The sequence below is a fragment of the Lemur catta genome, chromosome 8 (assembly GCF_020740605.2).
Source record: "Lemur catta isolate mLemCat1 chromosome 8, mLemCat1.pri, whole genome shotgun sequence".
NCBI classification, from domain to species: Eukaryota; Metazoa; Chordata; class Mammalia; order Primates; family Lemuridae; genus Lemur; species Lemur catta.
Window position 1 is genome coordinate 24,152,612 of NC_059135.1, and position 18,133 is coordinate 24,170,744.

At 37.4% G+C, this 18,133-nt stretch overlaps 1 protein-coding gene across 2 annotated transcripts in view; it reads right to left on the reverse strand.

The window, feature by feature from the left end:
* Positions 1-18,133, reverse strand: part of UNC80 (unc-80 homolog, NALCN channel complex subunit) — a 188,401-nt gene that overhangs the window by 145,304 nt on the left and 24,964 nt on the right. Inside the window, exons 8-14 of one of the 2 annotated variants that reach the window (XM_045559184.1) lie at positions 12,520-12,781; positions 11,283-11,417; positions 9,568-9,784; positions 8,753-8,893; positions 7,395-7,663; positions 6,131-6,499; positions 631-762 (exon numbers count right to left, since the gene is read on the reverse strand). In XM_045559184.1, coding sequence (XP_045415140.1) covers positions 631-762; positions 6,131-6,499; positions 7,395-7,663; positions 8,753-8,893; positions 9,568-9,784; positions 11,283-11,417; positions 12,520-12,781 — 1,525 coding nt within the window. Of the gene's footprint in view, positions 1-615; positions 763-6,130; positions 6,500-7,394; positions 7,664-8,752; positions 8,894-9,567; positions 9,785-11,282; positions 11,418-12,519; positions 12,782-18,133 lie in introns of both variants that reach the window. The other variant, XM_045559183.1, reaches the window with a different exon arrangement.

The window sequence follows — 18,133 nt, forward strand, 5'->3', positions numbered from 1 at the left end:
GACCATGTTCCATTACAGAATTATGCTTGGCAAGCCCAAGGGCAGAGTTTCAAGTTTCACACAGTTCAAAGGGACGTGATCTCAAATATTCAGAACACAAGGTTCATTCTCAAAGAAGCCAGAAAATGACTGGCTACTTTTACAGTCCTGTTTTGTCCCAATAAGGGCCATTTTCCATATCTAATTGAGAACAACAAACCAGGTCCTAAACTTTGACTCCTTTCTCTAATATGAAATATGTTTCTATAGCACTCAGGCAAATGATTAAAAAGTCATTTGTCATTGGTCATCAGAAGCTTGCTAAATGTATTCATCTGTGCAGAGTTCTTTCGAGCTGCAATCCACACATTCCAATTATATATTTTTTGACCAATTGAGAGTGAGCCTGCTTTAGGCAGGAAGCAGAATTGTTTTCCCAATTAAACTTTCCTGAGCCTGGGTTTCAGATGTCTTGAGATATCTTGTGGGAATACCCCCACCACAAGACAGTATTAATTACCACTATGAAATAGCAATGGTTCTCAGGGAACACTGACCCTCATTGTCAAAGGACTCATTCTTAAACTGGAGGGAAGGAAGAGGGAGAGGAAATGGAATCTACTTTACTTCTCTTACATTCTCTCGGAATACCTGGTGTCTCAGGCGATCTCCAGAGAGCCCTCGGTGTCCTTCTCCGCAACCATAGGCACAACCCAAAGACTTCACTATTTTGATGAGCATTGTTAGAGCCAGCCTATGGTTGCTTACAGGTGTACTTTCATCCTAGCACCCAGGGATGAGAAAGAAAGAGAAGGCTATTTATTTTGCCACTGAGGCTCATTTGCTACTAAGAGTCTACTGTATGATTAAATCAAGTTTATATGTTTTATGGCAAGCACCTGCAATTTGAGAAATGGCATTGTCAATGGCTCAACTTTTCTAAAACCTAGTACATGATTTAAAAGGAAGAAAAAAATCTATGCATTTTGAACATTCTCTGGTGCTAAAGAATATAAATATAGACCTCTGTATCAGAAGACATGCTTTTATATCTTCGACTGTCAGAACGACTACCTAGAGAGAGACAGTGGGGAGTCACAGTGATGAAAGCAAATAGGTTTTCTTAGAAACTATCTTCATCTGCAAGCTTCTGATAATCCTACCAGGCAAGGATTACTGTTATATTTCTGGAATTGATCAAAGTCCGGAACTTTGAAATCTTGTGGCAATTTCTGACATTTTTGAAGGGATTTTTCTAATTGCGTACTTTCACTGTATTGTAAGACACACGCACAAAGTGAAAATATACAGAACTTTATAAACATTCAGCTTGATTCTCTCTTTAGGACTAAATAAGAAGCCCTCCTGAGATGCATTATGAGAACTATTATCATCCTCTTTTTTGCTCTATTTAATCTTTCTTTGTTGTTAGCGGAGAACATGGCTTCCATAAAAGGAACTTCCTTGAATTATTTCCAAAGAAGCATAAGGAAGCCGTTGCTAAGGAATGATGCAGAACCCAGTGTGGGGAAGCCATTTTCTTTGGGAAGCTGCAACCTGCCTCAGTCCTTCTAGCTATATTCTGCTGTCAGCACCAAACCGTAAACCTGAGATTTTGGCTCCTGGTCCTTAACTGCATATGATGTTAGATAAGTCATTGATCTCTGTGTTTTAATTTCCACACCTGTGAAGTAAGGATCCTAATAGCTGCCCTTCCTACTTCATATGTCTACTGTGCGGAGTAAATGAAATAATCGATAAGAATTGCTTTGCAATTTTAAGGCACTTTTCCAGAATCATATGATCAGGTTGACACAAAAACTTTGGGGCAGACAGAGAGTACTCAAATGCGGGTAGGGTGCGAAAGGGATAGGGGGTTATCTATACATTATCATGCACCTTAATGTGGTTGGGTTGACTCTCTCCTCCCCTCATGTTATCTAGTTGGTATTTCTTGTCTTATCTGTGAGCTCTTGTAGTGGATGTGGTGCTGGACTCAGGGCTGGAGCATTCATTCTCTGAACAGTTGGAAATATTGATGCTGACAGCCCTCAGCTCAGTGCCTCTCCAGGAGTGTCCCCAGCTAGACAGCTGCCTCATCTACCATTGTGCTCTCTTCCTGGAGGCAGTCCACTCCAGTGACTGCTCAGAGCCATAAAATGGCGGGGGGGGGGCATTAAAAAGAGCCCCTTGAATCACCTGGGGACTACAATGAAAAGCCAAACCTCTCAGAACTCCCTGGGCTGAGGCCTCTTTTGCAACTACACTGAAGTTGAACTTCCCCCTCTGCCCCATCCTGCTTCTTCTATACCTCATAGATGTTGATCCTGAAAGAGCTCTCCAGTGAAACTCCTGGATACATAACTTCATATCTGAACCTGTTTCCAGCTCAGAAGATAGCAAATAGAAGACTCAAACTTACCAATATATACATATATACATATACCTATATATACACACACACACACACACACACACACACACACACAGAGAGAGAGAGAGAGAGAATCCCTTATTTGAAATGCTTGGACCAGAAGTGTTTTGGATTTCAGATTCTTTTTAGATTTTTGCAATATTTGCACATACACAATGAGATATCTTGAGGATAGGACCCAAGTTGAAACACAAAATTCATTTATACTTCTTATAGACCTTATACACATAGGTTGAAGGTAATTTTATACAATATTTTAATAATTTTGTGCATGAAGCAAAATTTTGATTGCATTTTGACTGTGACTTGTCACATGAGAAATTTTCCACTTGTGGCAAATGTTGGTGTTCAACAAGTTTTGGATTTTGGAGAATTTTGGATTTTGGATTTCTGGATTAAGGATGCTCAACCTATATATGTATACATGTGTGTGTGTGTGTGTGTGTGTGTGTGTGATAAAAATACTCCGTGTGTGTGTGTGTGTGTGTATATATGTATATAAAAATACTGCATGTGTGTGTGTGTATATATATATTTACCAATTAAGAAATTTTTACTTTGTATTCCAATCTTAGCTCCCACATTTACTGACTGTATAATTTTGAGCAAGCTACTTATCTGTGCCCTACAAAATGGGAATCATAATAATATCTATCTCATAGGGTTGTGAGAATTAAATAAATCAAAACATGAAAGTCACAAAATAATAGCAAACTAAATGCCAATTGTTATTTTTATGTGTGGGGCACTGCCACCCTCTGGGGTACCTTTATGCAAATTAGAAAAGGCACCCCTCTGGGTGAATAAATTAGGAAAAAGTGAGCCCTGTGGGTAGATGCAGTTCCTGGATGGATGCAGATCTTGAGTTCCAGGAGCAGAGTCTGGATGGGATTTAAGCCCTCGCTGGCACCCTCAGCCAAGGGCCTCGGTGTAGTGAACACACCGCAGAGCCATATGCAGAACGGCCCAGAAAGGTCACCCTTGGCAAGGGCTTATTTGGAAGATTGGTTTGCATATATTTTAAAATCACTATATGCTCCTTTAAAAATTCTCCAGCTCTGAAAGCTCTTTGTAAATATCTATTTGGGTTTTTTTATTTCTTCAGACCTTCAGATGTTCTTGGGATTTAGGTTGCTCTCATAGGAGACATTCAGAAAGATGTATCAACTTACAGGCAGAAATCATAGATATTAAATAACATTCCAAGCTCTCAGTACAAGTTAGTGGCAAATATAGAAATGGAAATTAGATCTTCCTTTCTGTCTTGATCAATTCCTATGCTTCAGTTATTAACTAAGTTGCAAAATTAGATAAACCCTCTGATTCCACTGAAAATAACAGATGGGTTTGGGGCAGAACAGACCTGTATGAATCATAAACACAAAGCACTTGACCTACCATCAGGTTTTATTTTATAAATTCTTTGCAATAAAAAGAATGTTATTTTGAGAACTAACTATACAACATTTATATCTTGGTGACTTCTTTGTAGATCACATAATCTGACTTTAAAAATCCCATACTGATCAAAAGTGATAACTTTGGTCAAAATAACATTTACTACATCAATCTATAGTATCTAAGATAATATCTAGATTTTAAATGGTCAAGAGACTTTCAGGCTTTCAATAAAAATTAGATAAAACCACCCTCATCAATTTAGTTGGATATCTGCATTTTATTGGTAAAAGCTTGTCAATAGTTCATAATTTTTTCTTTCTAATTTTCTATTATTATAATGTACATAATACCATCTATAATCTCTTTTAGTGCATGGACAAGTTGATAGGAAAAGAATGGAAATTCAGTAAGAATCTCACTATTTGCTGTGTTTGTAAATTTGGTCCTTATGACTTGTATTTTCTTGCTAATTCCAACATAACTGCTGACCGAATGGTTCCTTAGAGCTTATGATTCATGATGAAATCCCTTGTGATCTGTACCATTATTTAGATAATTTTTATCTAAGGTGAGATCTGAGGATCCTTGAACTGTCCTCAGTGAAGTATGAGGAGCTAAGTTGGGAAATTTAAGTACCAATAGATTCTATTAAAATTAGAAAATATATGATTAAGGCAGAAGAAGAAAATCCTAAAGAAAACGTTCAAGGACCCAAGATTATTGGGGCAAGACTATTCGGATTGGAGTCCACAAATATTGGAAAGATAAGAGTAAACAATGAGATAAAGAAACACAGAGATGATAAGTGCATATTAAATATGTATCAAGTAGGGCTGGAAAGAAATGGAGAAGAAATTATATAAGAGGAAGGAACATTGCAACACTTACTTAGATGTAAAAATCTGATGTTTTGTAAGAAAAAAATGGACAATTTATAGTTTATATAATATGTATGTAGATGGTAGAACTCTGCACAGTGTAATCTCATGTGTAAACACTTGACATAATGTGAAAATTTTTACTTGTTAGAGATTCAAATATCTTGTAGATTTCAATTTCTGAACATCATTTTTCACCTAAAACCCCAAATTGAAATAAATGTAAGTTATGTGAATTTAAGCTGCAATAATTTATATTTAAAATTAAGTTAAAAAAGAAAACTAATTCTTGATGTTAGATGAAGAGATAATAAACCAGATGTTGACAAGGCAGAGGGAATTGAATTCAGAAACAATCAGTAAAGCCATTGGGATGGGACACATTGAGACACGAATGGCTGAGGCTAGGAGAGTTGTTTCCACTTTAAACCAACACCATATACATCAATCAACTAATCAATCAAAATTCTTCTCTTTTTTCTCCTTAACAGTGGTTGAAGTTAGCTGTCAAAAATGGTGTATACATACATAATGAGAGTGATGAGCACTGTCTAGGGGATGGACATGCTTGAAGCTCTGACTTGGCGGCAGGGGAAGAGGGGGCAAGGGCAACATACATAACCTAAACATTTGTACTCCCCATAATATGCTGAAATAAAAAAATGTGTTACATAAATTAAGAGAAGAAACTTTATATAGAAGAAAAATTATACTGCTTGTTATGGACTGAATATTTGTGTTCTCCCCAAATTTATATGTTGAAACCCTAACCCTTAATCTGATGATATTTGGAATGGGTCTTTAGTAGGTAAATAGAGTTAAATGAGGTCGTGATGGTGGGGCTCTAGACCAATGGGAATAAGAAAACACACAAGAAACCATGCTTTCTCTCTCTCTGTGTATACACAAAGAAGAGGTCATATGAGCTCATAGTGACATGGTGGTCACCTACATGCCAAGTGAATAAAACCAAACCTGCCAGCATCTTGACCTTAGATTTCTCAGTCTTCAGAACTGTGAGAAATAATTTCTGTTGTTTAAAGCCACTCAGCCTATGCTATTTTGTTATGGCAGTTTAAGTACGCTAAGATACTACTCAGGTCAGACTCTGAAAGTCTTGAGAAAGAAGCTATTCTTGGTGTCAGACTGAGAATTATGGCAACAAAATGTATCTGAAATGTTCTCCTGCTTAAATAACATGACCAGAGAATTAGCTCTAACACTGCTTGGATGGCAATGGTTTTTGGATTTAGAATACCGTTCCATCTAACTCTTTCTACTAATGCCTGCTGAGAACCTACGAGAGATTTCTACACTCACCACTTTCTTGCTGTAGTGACTAGTTGCTGTTCTCTGTTAATAAATTGCTGGCAAGCCAGCATTGGAAAGATATTAGGAGCAACATTTGATGAAGACACAAAAGGTGGTTCAATCATACCTTCTCTTGGTTCTTATCATTTTTGTCATAAGGTCCACCTCCACCTCCTCCTCCTCCTCCTCCATCACCTCCTCCACCTCCTCCATCTCCGCCTCCTCCTTCTTCTCCTCCACCATCTCCAGCTCCACTAACTGCAGGGCCCCCAAATCCGCAGGTGGAACTTCCAGATACTCCTTTGAACTGGAAAGTTCCCTCACTTGGTCTTTTTTCCAAAGTCTCATTTTCCTTGTTTTCACTCTTCTTTCTATTTTTTTCTACACAGGGCACCACACCAAGTTGAAGCAAGCACTCCACAATGTTCAGGGCCACATCACAGATGCGAGAGCTGATGTCATGGTTAAGGACAAGATAAACAGCTTTCAGAACCACCTGGGGAAGGCAAACATAAACACAGAATGATTAAGTTACCTGCTCTCCCTCTTCCTAAATAGATTTCATTATTCTGTTTAACCCATTTCTTTAGACTAGTCTATGAACTTGGGCATAAATGATTCAGATAATTTTTAAATTTTCCTATCTTAGTTACATTGGAAACTCGTGTATGTGCTTAATATACAATATAAATCACCCAAAGAATTAAAAATGCATACATGTATTATCTCACTTAACTCTTCCAAAACTTGCCATGACATAGACAATTAATGGGAACACCAAATCTTAGTGAGTTAAGTACAAAATATTTATATTTACATGTTTAAATTATGTCCCTCTATTGATTTTAATATTTAAATTATTTGCTACACCAGGTTCCCTAATGTGTAATAACAATTTAGTGAAATATAATTGTAAAATACAACAACCTTTTCATTTGCTAATAACTACACTCAAGACAGGCACTCCTGAGAAAGCAAGCTGAAATCTTTTAAGAAGTTCTATTCATTGTTTCTGGCTACACTGGAGGTTTGTAGTCCTGTTACTTATATAATAAAAGAAAATAAATGGAGATTTTTTTCATTCTAATTCTAGAAAAATGTGACTTAGCACACACATGTATAATTATATATATGCATTCAGGATTCACTGTAGTTTTGTATTATAAAAATATTCTGAGATCAGATCAAATCTAATTCAATGCCTGAAAAAAAAAGGAAAGGTGCATCTGTGCTGGTTGACACACTTGTGAAATTTTTTATATGGGTAGTTTTTTCACTTTAAGGTTCAACATTTCTAGGAACCTATATGCCTATTTTATCCAACGTTGTAAAAATTGGACCAAAGAGTCAATATCTTTCAAACTTTGGTAAGAAAAATTCTTGCTCCTTACTGAAAGATCAAGCATTCCGTTCTTGTGGACAAAGTTATTGGTCCCATCAATATGTTCTGTGTCCTCCAAGTAGCTGTAGTTTATGCAGGAGTCTGTGAGGCTCCGGGGCAGGTTTGCACATGCCAGGGGTTCATGCGGCATCTCTGGGATAGGCACCTGGTTGCAGAGCTTCCTCATGTGCTCACTGAAAAAGTCTGCATAGCCCACGTTGAATGATGCTAATGTGGTATTGAAGGTTGCAACTGTGATAGTGGAGATCTGGGATCGCACTAATAAAGCAAAAGCAGTGTCTTAGTTTTCCCTATATTAATCTGCAAGCTCAGTTAGACAGTTATGCTATTATTTAAACCATGGCCACAATCAGACATAAATCATGGTCACAATCAGAGCTGTAGCTTTTGTAAATATTTGACTTATAGTCTCAAAGCTATTCTCAACTCCCAGGGAAACACAGAAGCCATTAATGCCATGGAGCATGTGGTAAATACTGAAGGTTATAGAAGAATGTGAATTCCAACTGGCTTCCTGAAGGCTGAGGTTAGGATTTAACTTTTGTCTAACATCGACTTAGTTTAGTTGATCATCACAAGTAGATTTTACCCACTGGCATATGACAGATCATATTGATATAAACTATTTATCTATAATATTTGTTTTTATCCAGTGAATTATGGAGCAACAAACAAGAATAATTTCTTTCTCCTTTGGTTAAAAGTAATGGAACATAAATTTGTGGTGGTAGATAATAGATGTCATTGAGTATTTGAAATACAATTTGGGGAAAAGAGGGATTAAATGTATGCTTCTATGAGAGCATAAGAATAAGAAATAGAATCATTATTCTGTTAAAAGATCAGAATGAGAACCTGTCTTGGATTCCATCCAGAGACGTGTTGGCTCCACATAAAGCACATAAGGCATTTATCTGAAATAGAAGCTGCCTGAAAAAAAATAGGTGGCCTTGTAAAGCAGTGACTTTTCTCCCACTGAAGGTGTACAAGCCCTTAAGAGAGATCTCATAGAGGGGACTGAAGCACTGAATCTGCATGTCTTCCAACGTCCCTCTTAGCCCTGTGGCTCTATGACCTTTGGAAAACAAATATGAATGGCTTGCCCTTGCTTTTCCTCTGAGAGGTACGGTATTTATAGCGTAATGTCAAATAGCTGTTGCTACGAAGGATATGCTAAGAATGGTTAACAAGTACATTACCAAGCAATATAATACAATAATGCAAGTTTTCCAAAAACATAAGGGAGCAGATTACAATGAAAATAGAACATGGTGTAAGAACAGGAAATAAAAAAAAAACAGGAAAAGAAATCTGAACTCCTGCCCGCAGGCCTTACCTCCTACCTACCTTCCTTGACGGTGTTTTCTCCATGGCTGTTGGAGTGGTCTGGCAGGTCGCTCACCAGGGTGTGATGGGAGTGGGAGTGCCTGGCGCTCAGACTCTCCATCTCAGTGGCTGCATCCGAACTGCCCCGCCGGGTCAATTTCCCTGGAATACACAAGAGCACCCCACGAGAGGGTTTTCACATCGGAAAGACTGCTGAGATTTTGCCTTTCCCAAGGACAGAAATGAAAGTGAGGGGATATTAGGACGAGCGTGAGGCACAGACAAAATACCAAGAATTGAACTTGCCTTGGGGATATTCAGGGTCAGGGTGATTGATGAAGCTGCCTGTGATAAGGTCAGCCCCAATCTAAGCCAAATGTCAGAAACCATCTGTTGTGGCCCAGGTAGCTGTCAGCTCCTGATTTTAAGCTGGCCTTCTTACTATGCCATCCAGAAAGAAAAAAAAGATATTTTTTCTTTGCTTTGGTTCTTCCTTTTTTTTAAATATCAGAGTTAAATAAAAGTCTGTCTTTAGATTCACAAAGAAAGGTAGCACACAGAGCCATCTAAGGCCATATTTCTACCTCTTGAGTGACCTAAGAAATAGGACAGTCACCTATCTAATTATGCAGAATGCTTACAAAATTAATTCAATTATCTGCTTTTCTTTGGCTGTGAAGACACAGTATTATTTTGGTACTAGGGAACCTGTAATTGGGTCCTGTAATTTCTTTATTGAACTGCTCAAGAAAGATCCACGTTTGTCGGGAGCCCTAGATCTAGTCCTAAACAGGTCACTCAAGCTCTGCCCTACTTTGGAAGGCCTTTGTGATCACCTAAAATAGTGGTTTGCCAGCCTCCTTTTTCAATGCCTCGCCTATCTTCTCCAAGCCCAGAGAAACTTCCGAAGGAGAATGTGCTACGGGTGGGGGACACATCCAGGTGGTCCTCATGGAGCAGGAATGGCACTCCCATTCTTCGAGGCCTCCTCTTCCCTGTGTGGTGGAACGGAATGGAGCCTTTCCTCTCTCGGTCTTCTTTGCGGCTCTTGAACTACAGTGATGAGAGATGAAGGAATAGGCACAGAGCAAAAGAAAGGTTACCATTTGCTTCCCAAGGGGCTCCATGATCTGAAGTAAAATACAGGAAATGTTTCAGGAAGAGGAGACCCAGAAAGTCACCGAATATCATCCAATAGAAATAGGAGAAATTTCCACAACATTTAAAAAAAGCAAAAGAAACTAAGCAAAAGGTCACATATTCCATGGTTCTCAAAGTGTGGTCCCTGGACCAGCAGCATTAGTGTTACTTGGGAACTGGTTAGAAATGCAAATTTTCAGACACATTGTGTCAGGTCCTCAGAAGGTGATGTGTGTTTTAACAAGCATGGTAGGTAACGCTGATGCACACTAAAGTTTGCAAACCATTGGGTTAGAGTGTAAGAATCCCTGAGTCACCACTTGGATCAGCCTACCTCTTTCCATTCCATTTTTCAAGATTGAGATTCATTGCTTCAGTCAGCCAACTGCAAATGTATGCCACTGCTCACAAGAAGAGTTGGAAAAGATACAGGGCATACACTGGTACAAATCCATTATTTACCAGTCAAACAAGCTCAACATCAAGTGTTACTAAGAGTTTAGAACTGCTTGGGAAGCTTTTGAAATATACCAATGCATGCACCTAACCTTCAGCAATTCTGATTTAATTGGTCTGGGATCAGGCCTGGAAACTTATATTTTTAAAGGATTCTTAAAAATTCTTACATGCAGCCAGTATTGAAAACGTCTTTTTTTTCTCTCAAATGATCAATGTTTTCAGAAAACCCATGTCCATTGCCTATTTTTGCATTCTTAATGAAGGCAGACCTAGCTGCTAACTTAGCAACACTTGGAGCTCATAGATAAGCTAATAATATGTTCTGTGTTCTTCTCTGATATAATTAAACTAATAATTTTGAAAAACAGAAAAAACACTGCATATATATTAGTCTACACATATTATTTTCTATTTGATTATCTCCGTATACTTACAAAAGAGAAAAGCGGAGTGGTGGATTCAAAAGAGTTCACTATTTAGCTAGAAGACCTACTTTTGAGTTTGGGCTCAGTCTTTAGCAAACTTCCTAATGTTTGCAAGGGTAATTTTCTTATCTGCAAAATGTCGAGAATAAAGATCTCATTGGGTTAAATGAGAACTATTTATATATAGTACTCTACAAAATGAGTAGACCCATACGAAGGTAACTTGTCATCACGGCTACCATAGCTACCTCCACCCCCACACGACGCCAAGTGCTTTACACACAGCATCAAGATTTGAGCTTTTTAACAACCCTGAGGAACACTGAGAATAGGAAGCACACTCATACTCACAAAGGGCCTTGCACAAGGCCACGCTGCAAGCCAGTGCTACAGCCAGGAGCTGACTTGTGTTCCGGAGGTCCCTTTCCCACTCCAGCCAACACTGCAGTATGACCCAGACACACCTCATGCCCCACTGACTTTTTAAAATTACCAGAATATCAAAGAGTATCAGTAATTCTACTCACCTTCTTAAAAATGTTCATGCCCAGGTCTGAAGAAAGATCTGGGACTGCAGACCGACGCAGATTGGTCAGCGAAACCTTGGAAAAAGCCTCGGGGCTAAGAGATTTTTCCTCCTCATTACACTTCATGGTGAGGTCCTTAATAAAGGTAGACAACGATCAGGACTTAGGACTTCATACCCAAATACTTTTCTTATTAAAATTTCACATTTTTAATAGGGATATGCCTACTGTTTTAATATCTATGAAATATTTAACCTGCATATGTGGAATTTTAGAATCCCAATTCTGCTACTGAGAAGATATGTTTCATATTAATTGTAACTTCTGTTTGGAGTTTTCAGAAGTGAGGCCTTCTAGCCCCAGATCTAGCATGCTAAGAAAATAGGGAGATGATGGTTCTCTCTTTTTTTTAATTAAAAAGAGTAGCTTTCCATTTAATGATTCACCAAAGGAGATATCCACCTGGGACAAAATATTTACTACTAAAATAGAGTATATTTCTTTTTCACTCTGATATTGCTCATGTTTATTTTCAGAATATGCAGAAAAAATCTCAGACCCAGCTAATTCATATTTAAGTAAACTCAAACAACTGGAACACGGTACAAGTCACATTTTTCTCTACATTTTCAATGGACACTGTTGATGAGAAAGAGGGGAAGAACAGGTGTTCAAGATGATATTAGGACATCCATTCATTTATCAAAAAGCAATTTTCATGGGGATGTCACCACATCAGTATGCATTCAGTTGATTTCTCCAAACATTTATGATAAATAAAACAAGATGATCAAAAAGCAATATTCCCAAATGATGACACTGAGACACTGGAAACTTTTGAGTTACGCAAAGGAGGTTCAATCATGTTCAGTAAAATGCTAGTGTCACACATTTTATGATAGTAGTAATTAATAGATTTAATGTTAGAACTCTCTATTAATTAGTACTTTGATTATCCAGAAGACCCAATTTCCCACTATCCTGGATAAACAAAGGTTTATACTAAATTAGCATGTGCAAGAGGTGCACTTCTTCCAATGGTAGGTTAAATGCTAAAGAGCAGCAAAAGGGTCCAGCAGTGAAAGATGGAAGGGGAAGGTTAATGGCAACAGAGTAATCCACCAACCAAATAGTCAGCAGTGGAGCACATGAGAGCTGAATGTGCAGAAGGGAAAAAGAAAATCTGTTAACAGCCCAAGTTGTTGGTTCGAATGACAATGGACAGAATTTCTCTTACTTGGGTTTTGTGGGTGTTCACTAGTGACGGAGCTGCCGCCACCATCGAGCTACTCCTGGGTCTGGGCAGGAGAGGAATATCTGGCTCTGGGGGTCTTTCTGGCTTCTCTTCCAACATGTGTCGCAGCCTTTGCAGATAGTACATCAGAGACCACTGAGTGCCTTCTTCAGACCAGTGCGGCTGGAGTAGGCAGCGAAGAACAGCAACGTCAAAGTAGGTGGCATAGCGGGACCTTTGGCACGGAGGTATCACGAGAGAGGCCCTGATCCCAATGGCAGAAAGAAGATAATTATACTGGCAGTCAAGCCTCCCAAGGGCAGCACAACATGGCTTCTAGCTCTACTGTTCTCAAGCATTTATTCATGTACTTGTCTCTTGTCTGGTTTACTCTAATTGCCTCCTAACTGGTCCCACTCATCCCACTTTTACTAAATATTCCCTGGAAGTAGAGATATTGAGAGAGTTTCAAATGATGGGTAGAAATTAGCCAGGCAAAGTTGAGGTTGGGACAGGAAACAGCATTTCAGTCAGAGGGAAGAATGCCTATAAAGATATTGATCTTAAAAATCATGAGTTTGGGGAGGAAATCATAAGTAATTAGTATAGTTGTTGAGTAATTTGGGTGGTGGACAATGATGAGAGTGTTATAGAAATAGATGAGGTTCAGATCACGATGTTTCTCTTGTACTAAGAACAGATTTGACTTTTATCCTGATAAAAATAGAAATGATATTTGTCTTGCCTACTTCATTGGGCTATTTTAATTTCAATTGTGAAAATATTATGTAAAAGAACTAAGGAAATTGCAAAATGCTAAACAAAAGTTTTATTATGAGGGAAATAGATAATTTTGAAAATTCTAAATTTATATATTGTTGTCAGATAGCAAAACTGATTTAAAAAATCTCAAGTTTCTGGAATTCCATGATTCAGTTTAAATACATGATATATTCATTACTTAATGTTCAGTCTCATTCCACTACAAAATAGTTTTAAGCATTTACTCAGTATAATGCAATATCTTAGATATCTTAGGTACAATGAACTAATGTGTCCCCCAAAATTCATATGCTGTCATACTAACCCTAAATATGGTGGCATTAGGGGGTGGATCCTTTAGGAGGTCATTAAGTTATGAGGGTAGAGTCCTCATGAATGAGATTAATGCCATTATAAGAGACCCCAGAGAGCTCTTTTGCCCTCTTTCCACCATATGAGGACACAACAAAAAGACAGCAGTCTGCAACCTGGAAGAGGGCCCTCACCAGAACCTGACCATGTTGGCACCCTGATCTTGAATTTCCAGCCTCCAGAACTGTGAGAAATACATTTCTGTTGTTTATAAGCCACCTAGGCTATGGCACTTTGTAATAGCAGCCTGAACTGACTGAAGCATTAGTGGGTATGAAGGTAAGCTTAACTTCCTCACCTTGAGGAACATACGGTCTGGTGAAGAAGACAGACAATAAATGACAAAATATGAACTTAGATCTTCTGGGATCCAAGATGGTATCTTAAATCTAAAGTCTAAACTTTAAAAAAATGAACAAATAAACAAAGTCTAAACTTAACCCCTAAGTACAATTTCCTTCTGAGTCAGATGATGCCAAAGAGAAATTTTTGTACCCTGCCATCAGCTAGTAGATGGGTACTGCCCTCACACAAAAGAGCTCTTACAAAAAATGCAGGCACTGACAGTGAGAAGGAGAGATCTCCCTAAACTTCTCTGGCCCATATTTTTTGAATTGAAGGCTTATGACTCATTAGTGGCTCAAGAAAATAATTCAATAGGACACAGCTACTATTAATCGATTAACTAGAATAAAATGTACGGAGTAAGGACTTGTATGTTTGGTGAAAATTTTGTCTCACTTCACACGTTTGTCAAGTCATTAGTAAAATATATTTCTTACTGTGTGTTGCAGTAAAAAGTTCAAAAATACAGACCCAGACTATGTCTGATGCCCTGTGAATCATTTTTATAGCCTTTCTACTTCCATATCAAGACATATGTCATACTTTGTTATTTCAACTCTTGTTAATAGCATTGTTATTGTGTGTTGAGGGGTCATTGCCCATGTGCACAGTGGTTTTGAATTTTAATGCTCTCTTATAGTCTAACATTCTTGAATATTTTAATTCACAAACAGGAAATTAAATGTAAGTTGAAATTCAAACACAAAAGGTGCTACAATACTAATTATTTCACTGAGTTGGCAGTTATATGAAGAAAAGCTTCCTATAATCCCTTAAATTTCCACATGTGCTATGCCAGAGTTTATCCTTTTTCCAGAAAACTAGAATACTCTTTGGACATAAGTTACATGACAACCTTCAATCCATGATAAACTCTCATAGATTCTCTTTCCAACCACTTCTCATCAGTTGTACAGGACCCCACCCTAGTTCTAATCACCAACATCTCTCATTAGGCTTATTGCAACGACTTCCTACTGGTCTCATTGTTTCTTCTCTTATTCCTCCATGCATGCTTCTGCTCAAGCCCTTCTAATAGATTAGTCATTCACCGTTAGAATAAAATGCAAACTCCTTACAGTGGCCAACAAGGCCTACATAATCTGACTGGGTTTACCATTTCAACCTCATTCTCTATCATGCCTGCCCTGATGTGCCAGTTATTGATTTATTGTCTCTCAGCTCCAAATTCATCCTTTTTTATAAATGACCTCTGTTTTGATATCTTTTCAAACTGGCCAATGGGCCACTTGCTTCCTCCTGAGACACTGACAGATTACACCTCCAAACCAGTTTGAGGGAAAGTGACAACATTGATTCTCATTTTTACCTGTTTCCTAAAAGGCTTTCAATACTCTTTCCTTCCCCCACCCATCCCATTTCTCTTTCTTAAGAAGCATGACCTAACCACTCTTCTCAGCCTATTATTTATACTTAAGATAATGGCGTTTCTTTTCTCTTTCAGCGCTGTACTCTTGGATTTATGAAGAAAAGACAAAGTATAAGGTTGGCTGGATACCAGCTGGGTAATTTTAGGTCCTCAAGGCTTTGTGACAATCATTTGATTTATTACAAAAGCCTGTGAAAACCATTGTTTTCTTGACTGGGCTGCTGTAATTAAATCGGATATTAGTAGTTCGACAGGATTATTTCTCTGCCTTGGACTAGCTATAGTTATTCTTTACCCTTTTACTTTCTGCCCTACATCTTAGAGAATGAAATGTTTCTAGTTAGTAAACTAGATTAGGGAGTTTCATAAATTATTTCAAATTTCTAGAGCAGTGCTCCACATGAGATGCCAGCGAACCATTTCTACGAGAACCCCAAGGAGGAAAGGGAGGAGAAAGGCTGGGAAAAATGCAGGCACCAGGTCTTACCACAGACTTATTAAACCAGAATTTCTGAGGATAGGCTCCAGGAATCTTTATTTTAAACAATATCCCCAGGTATTTCTTAGATACTCTTAATAAGATGGAAAGACAACTGCCCTTGAGAAACATGTAATGCATGATTTCTGCACCTTTAGGCCAACATCAAAAATAATTCCTATATGGAAATGCCACAACTGAGATAATATGTTGACAATTTTGTTCCTGAGGGCACCAGTGACTAGATTTATGTCTCTCTCTACACACAAAATTTATTTGACTGGAAAGTAATTACTAACTGCATCATTGAGTCCCGTAGCTGTTAACTACTTTCTAACAGCATTTATCAGTTCAGCAGATTATGGGCTGCAGAACAGCAAGACCCCACCAATATTAGGCTGTGATCAGAGACTAAAAACATGTCTGTATCTTATGTAATCAAAATTTGTTAAGTAATTTCACATTTCAATTGCTTAATATGGAAAGAGACTCATTTGAAACAATAATGAATTAAAACATTCTGTGGCAAATATTTATAACCTCCAGCACCTGCTTTTAAGGTATTATTCAAGCACTAGTTTATTTGACTTAAAGTGTGAGCTATACTGGACTGACTCATCTCTAAAAAGCAAAATTTTTATATCATTTAGGACAGCATTATCAGATGTAATGAACTTGTCACGAACTATTAATAACTGATACAAGTCATTTTAATTAACTACCAAACTAATTAGCATGTGGAAAATGAATTTACATAACTACATAAAAATGTGATAGAAAAGTTCTTTTCAACTCTAATATTCTACAATTCTATAAGTTATTTTGTAGAATAACTTATAAAAATAAAAAATGAAATTTTATTAAAGAATATGGATACAACTTTTTTTCTAAATGATATATGTAAAAATAATGAACAGAAGCACATATCAAAAAAGTTGATGTTTATAGCTACCTGATGTACTCATGGGTGATTTTTACTTATTTTTTAATATTTTATACATTCAAAATTTTTTCTATAATTAGCGTTATACAAAATTATATGCATAAAATAATGATTATGACAAAAAAAGGTAAGAATTGCTTTAATCTATTTTCCAAGCAACTATGGCTGCGGAAAACCAAGTTGTTATGAATTAGGATAGGGAACTGAAACTAGAGAGTATTGAAGGCAGATAAGCACTCTGGAAATAACCAACAATCTATGCAGGCAGAGAACCGTGGAAATCAGTCTTGACCCTATGCAGTATTTAATGAAACATAAATTAAGTCTATGCATGTAGTAATTAAAGATGAAATCTCACAGTAATTAAAAAACCTAGCTACCTTTTCACTGGTTGCAGAGTGCAGGTAAGACTGATGTGCAGTTCAGTCAAGGTCAGAGCAAAAGACATAATGAATTGAATGTGTTTGATAGAAGCAGACAGTTTTTGTTGCTAGGATATTAGCATTGATTTGTTATTAAAGTTCTCTTCATTTCTGACTAATACATAAACTCTTCCAATGAAGACACGTTAACATTAGCATTTTCTGAAAGTTACCTTGTGCCTCATTTCCATGGCAACCAACCACTGCAGCTAGGCAGCAAGAAGACCTAATTCGTTTTTCCAAAGTGCCACGGATTCATGTCTAAATCACACATGTGAACAGATGCGTGCTGTAGGTGACTGTGTGCATATATGTGTCACAGAATGCATATACATGCATGTATATGAAGATGCTTCAATGTAGTAGTATCAGAGAATGGGGAAAAATGTCCACCAACAAAGAAGAATCTTGGACATTATAGTTGGCTTTGTTTTTACAGGCGAATCAGATTGGAACCATTAACATGGATTTTGTCAGAGAAAACAAACACCATTTGCGTTTATATTTATAAATTTCTAATGCTAACTATGGCTGAGAAAAATTACATAAGAAATATAAAACCATGGATATTTTATGACCTCAAAATTTTACTCTACTTTTGGTCTTTATGATTTTTTTTTTAAGTCAGGTAGATGCATAGTATTCAAAGTAAGAAATTACTCTTATTTTAATTAAATTAAACTTTTTGGAATTTGTATAAAGCAAAATTAGGGGAGGAAGAATACTCAATAATTGATGTGAAGGAAATGTACAGAAATAGTCATAATAATTTTAACAAATGGTGACATTACATCATTATTGTTTATTATAGCCAGCCTAAAAGATAGCTCCAATGACTCCTGCCTCCTGGTATGTAGACCCTGTGTAGCCTCCTCCCACACTGTCCCAGAGTTAGTTGATGTGAT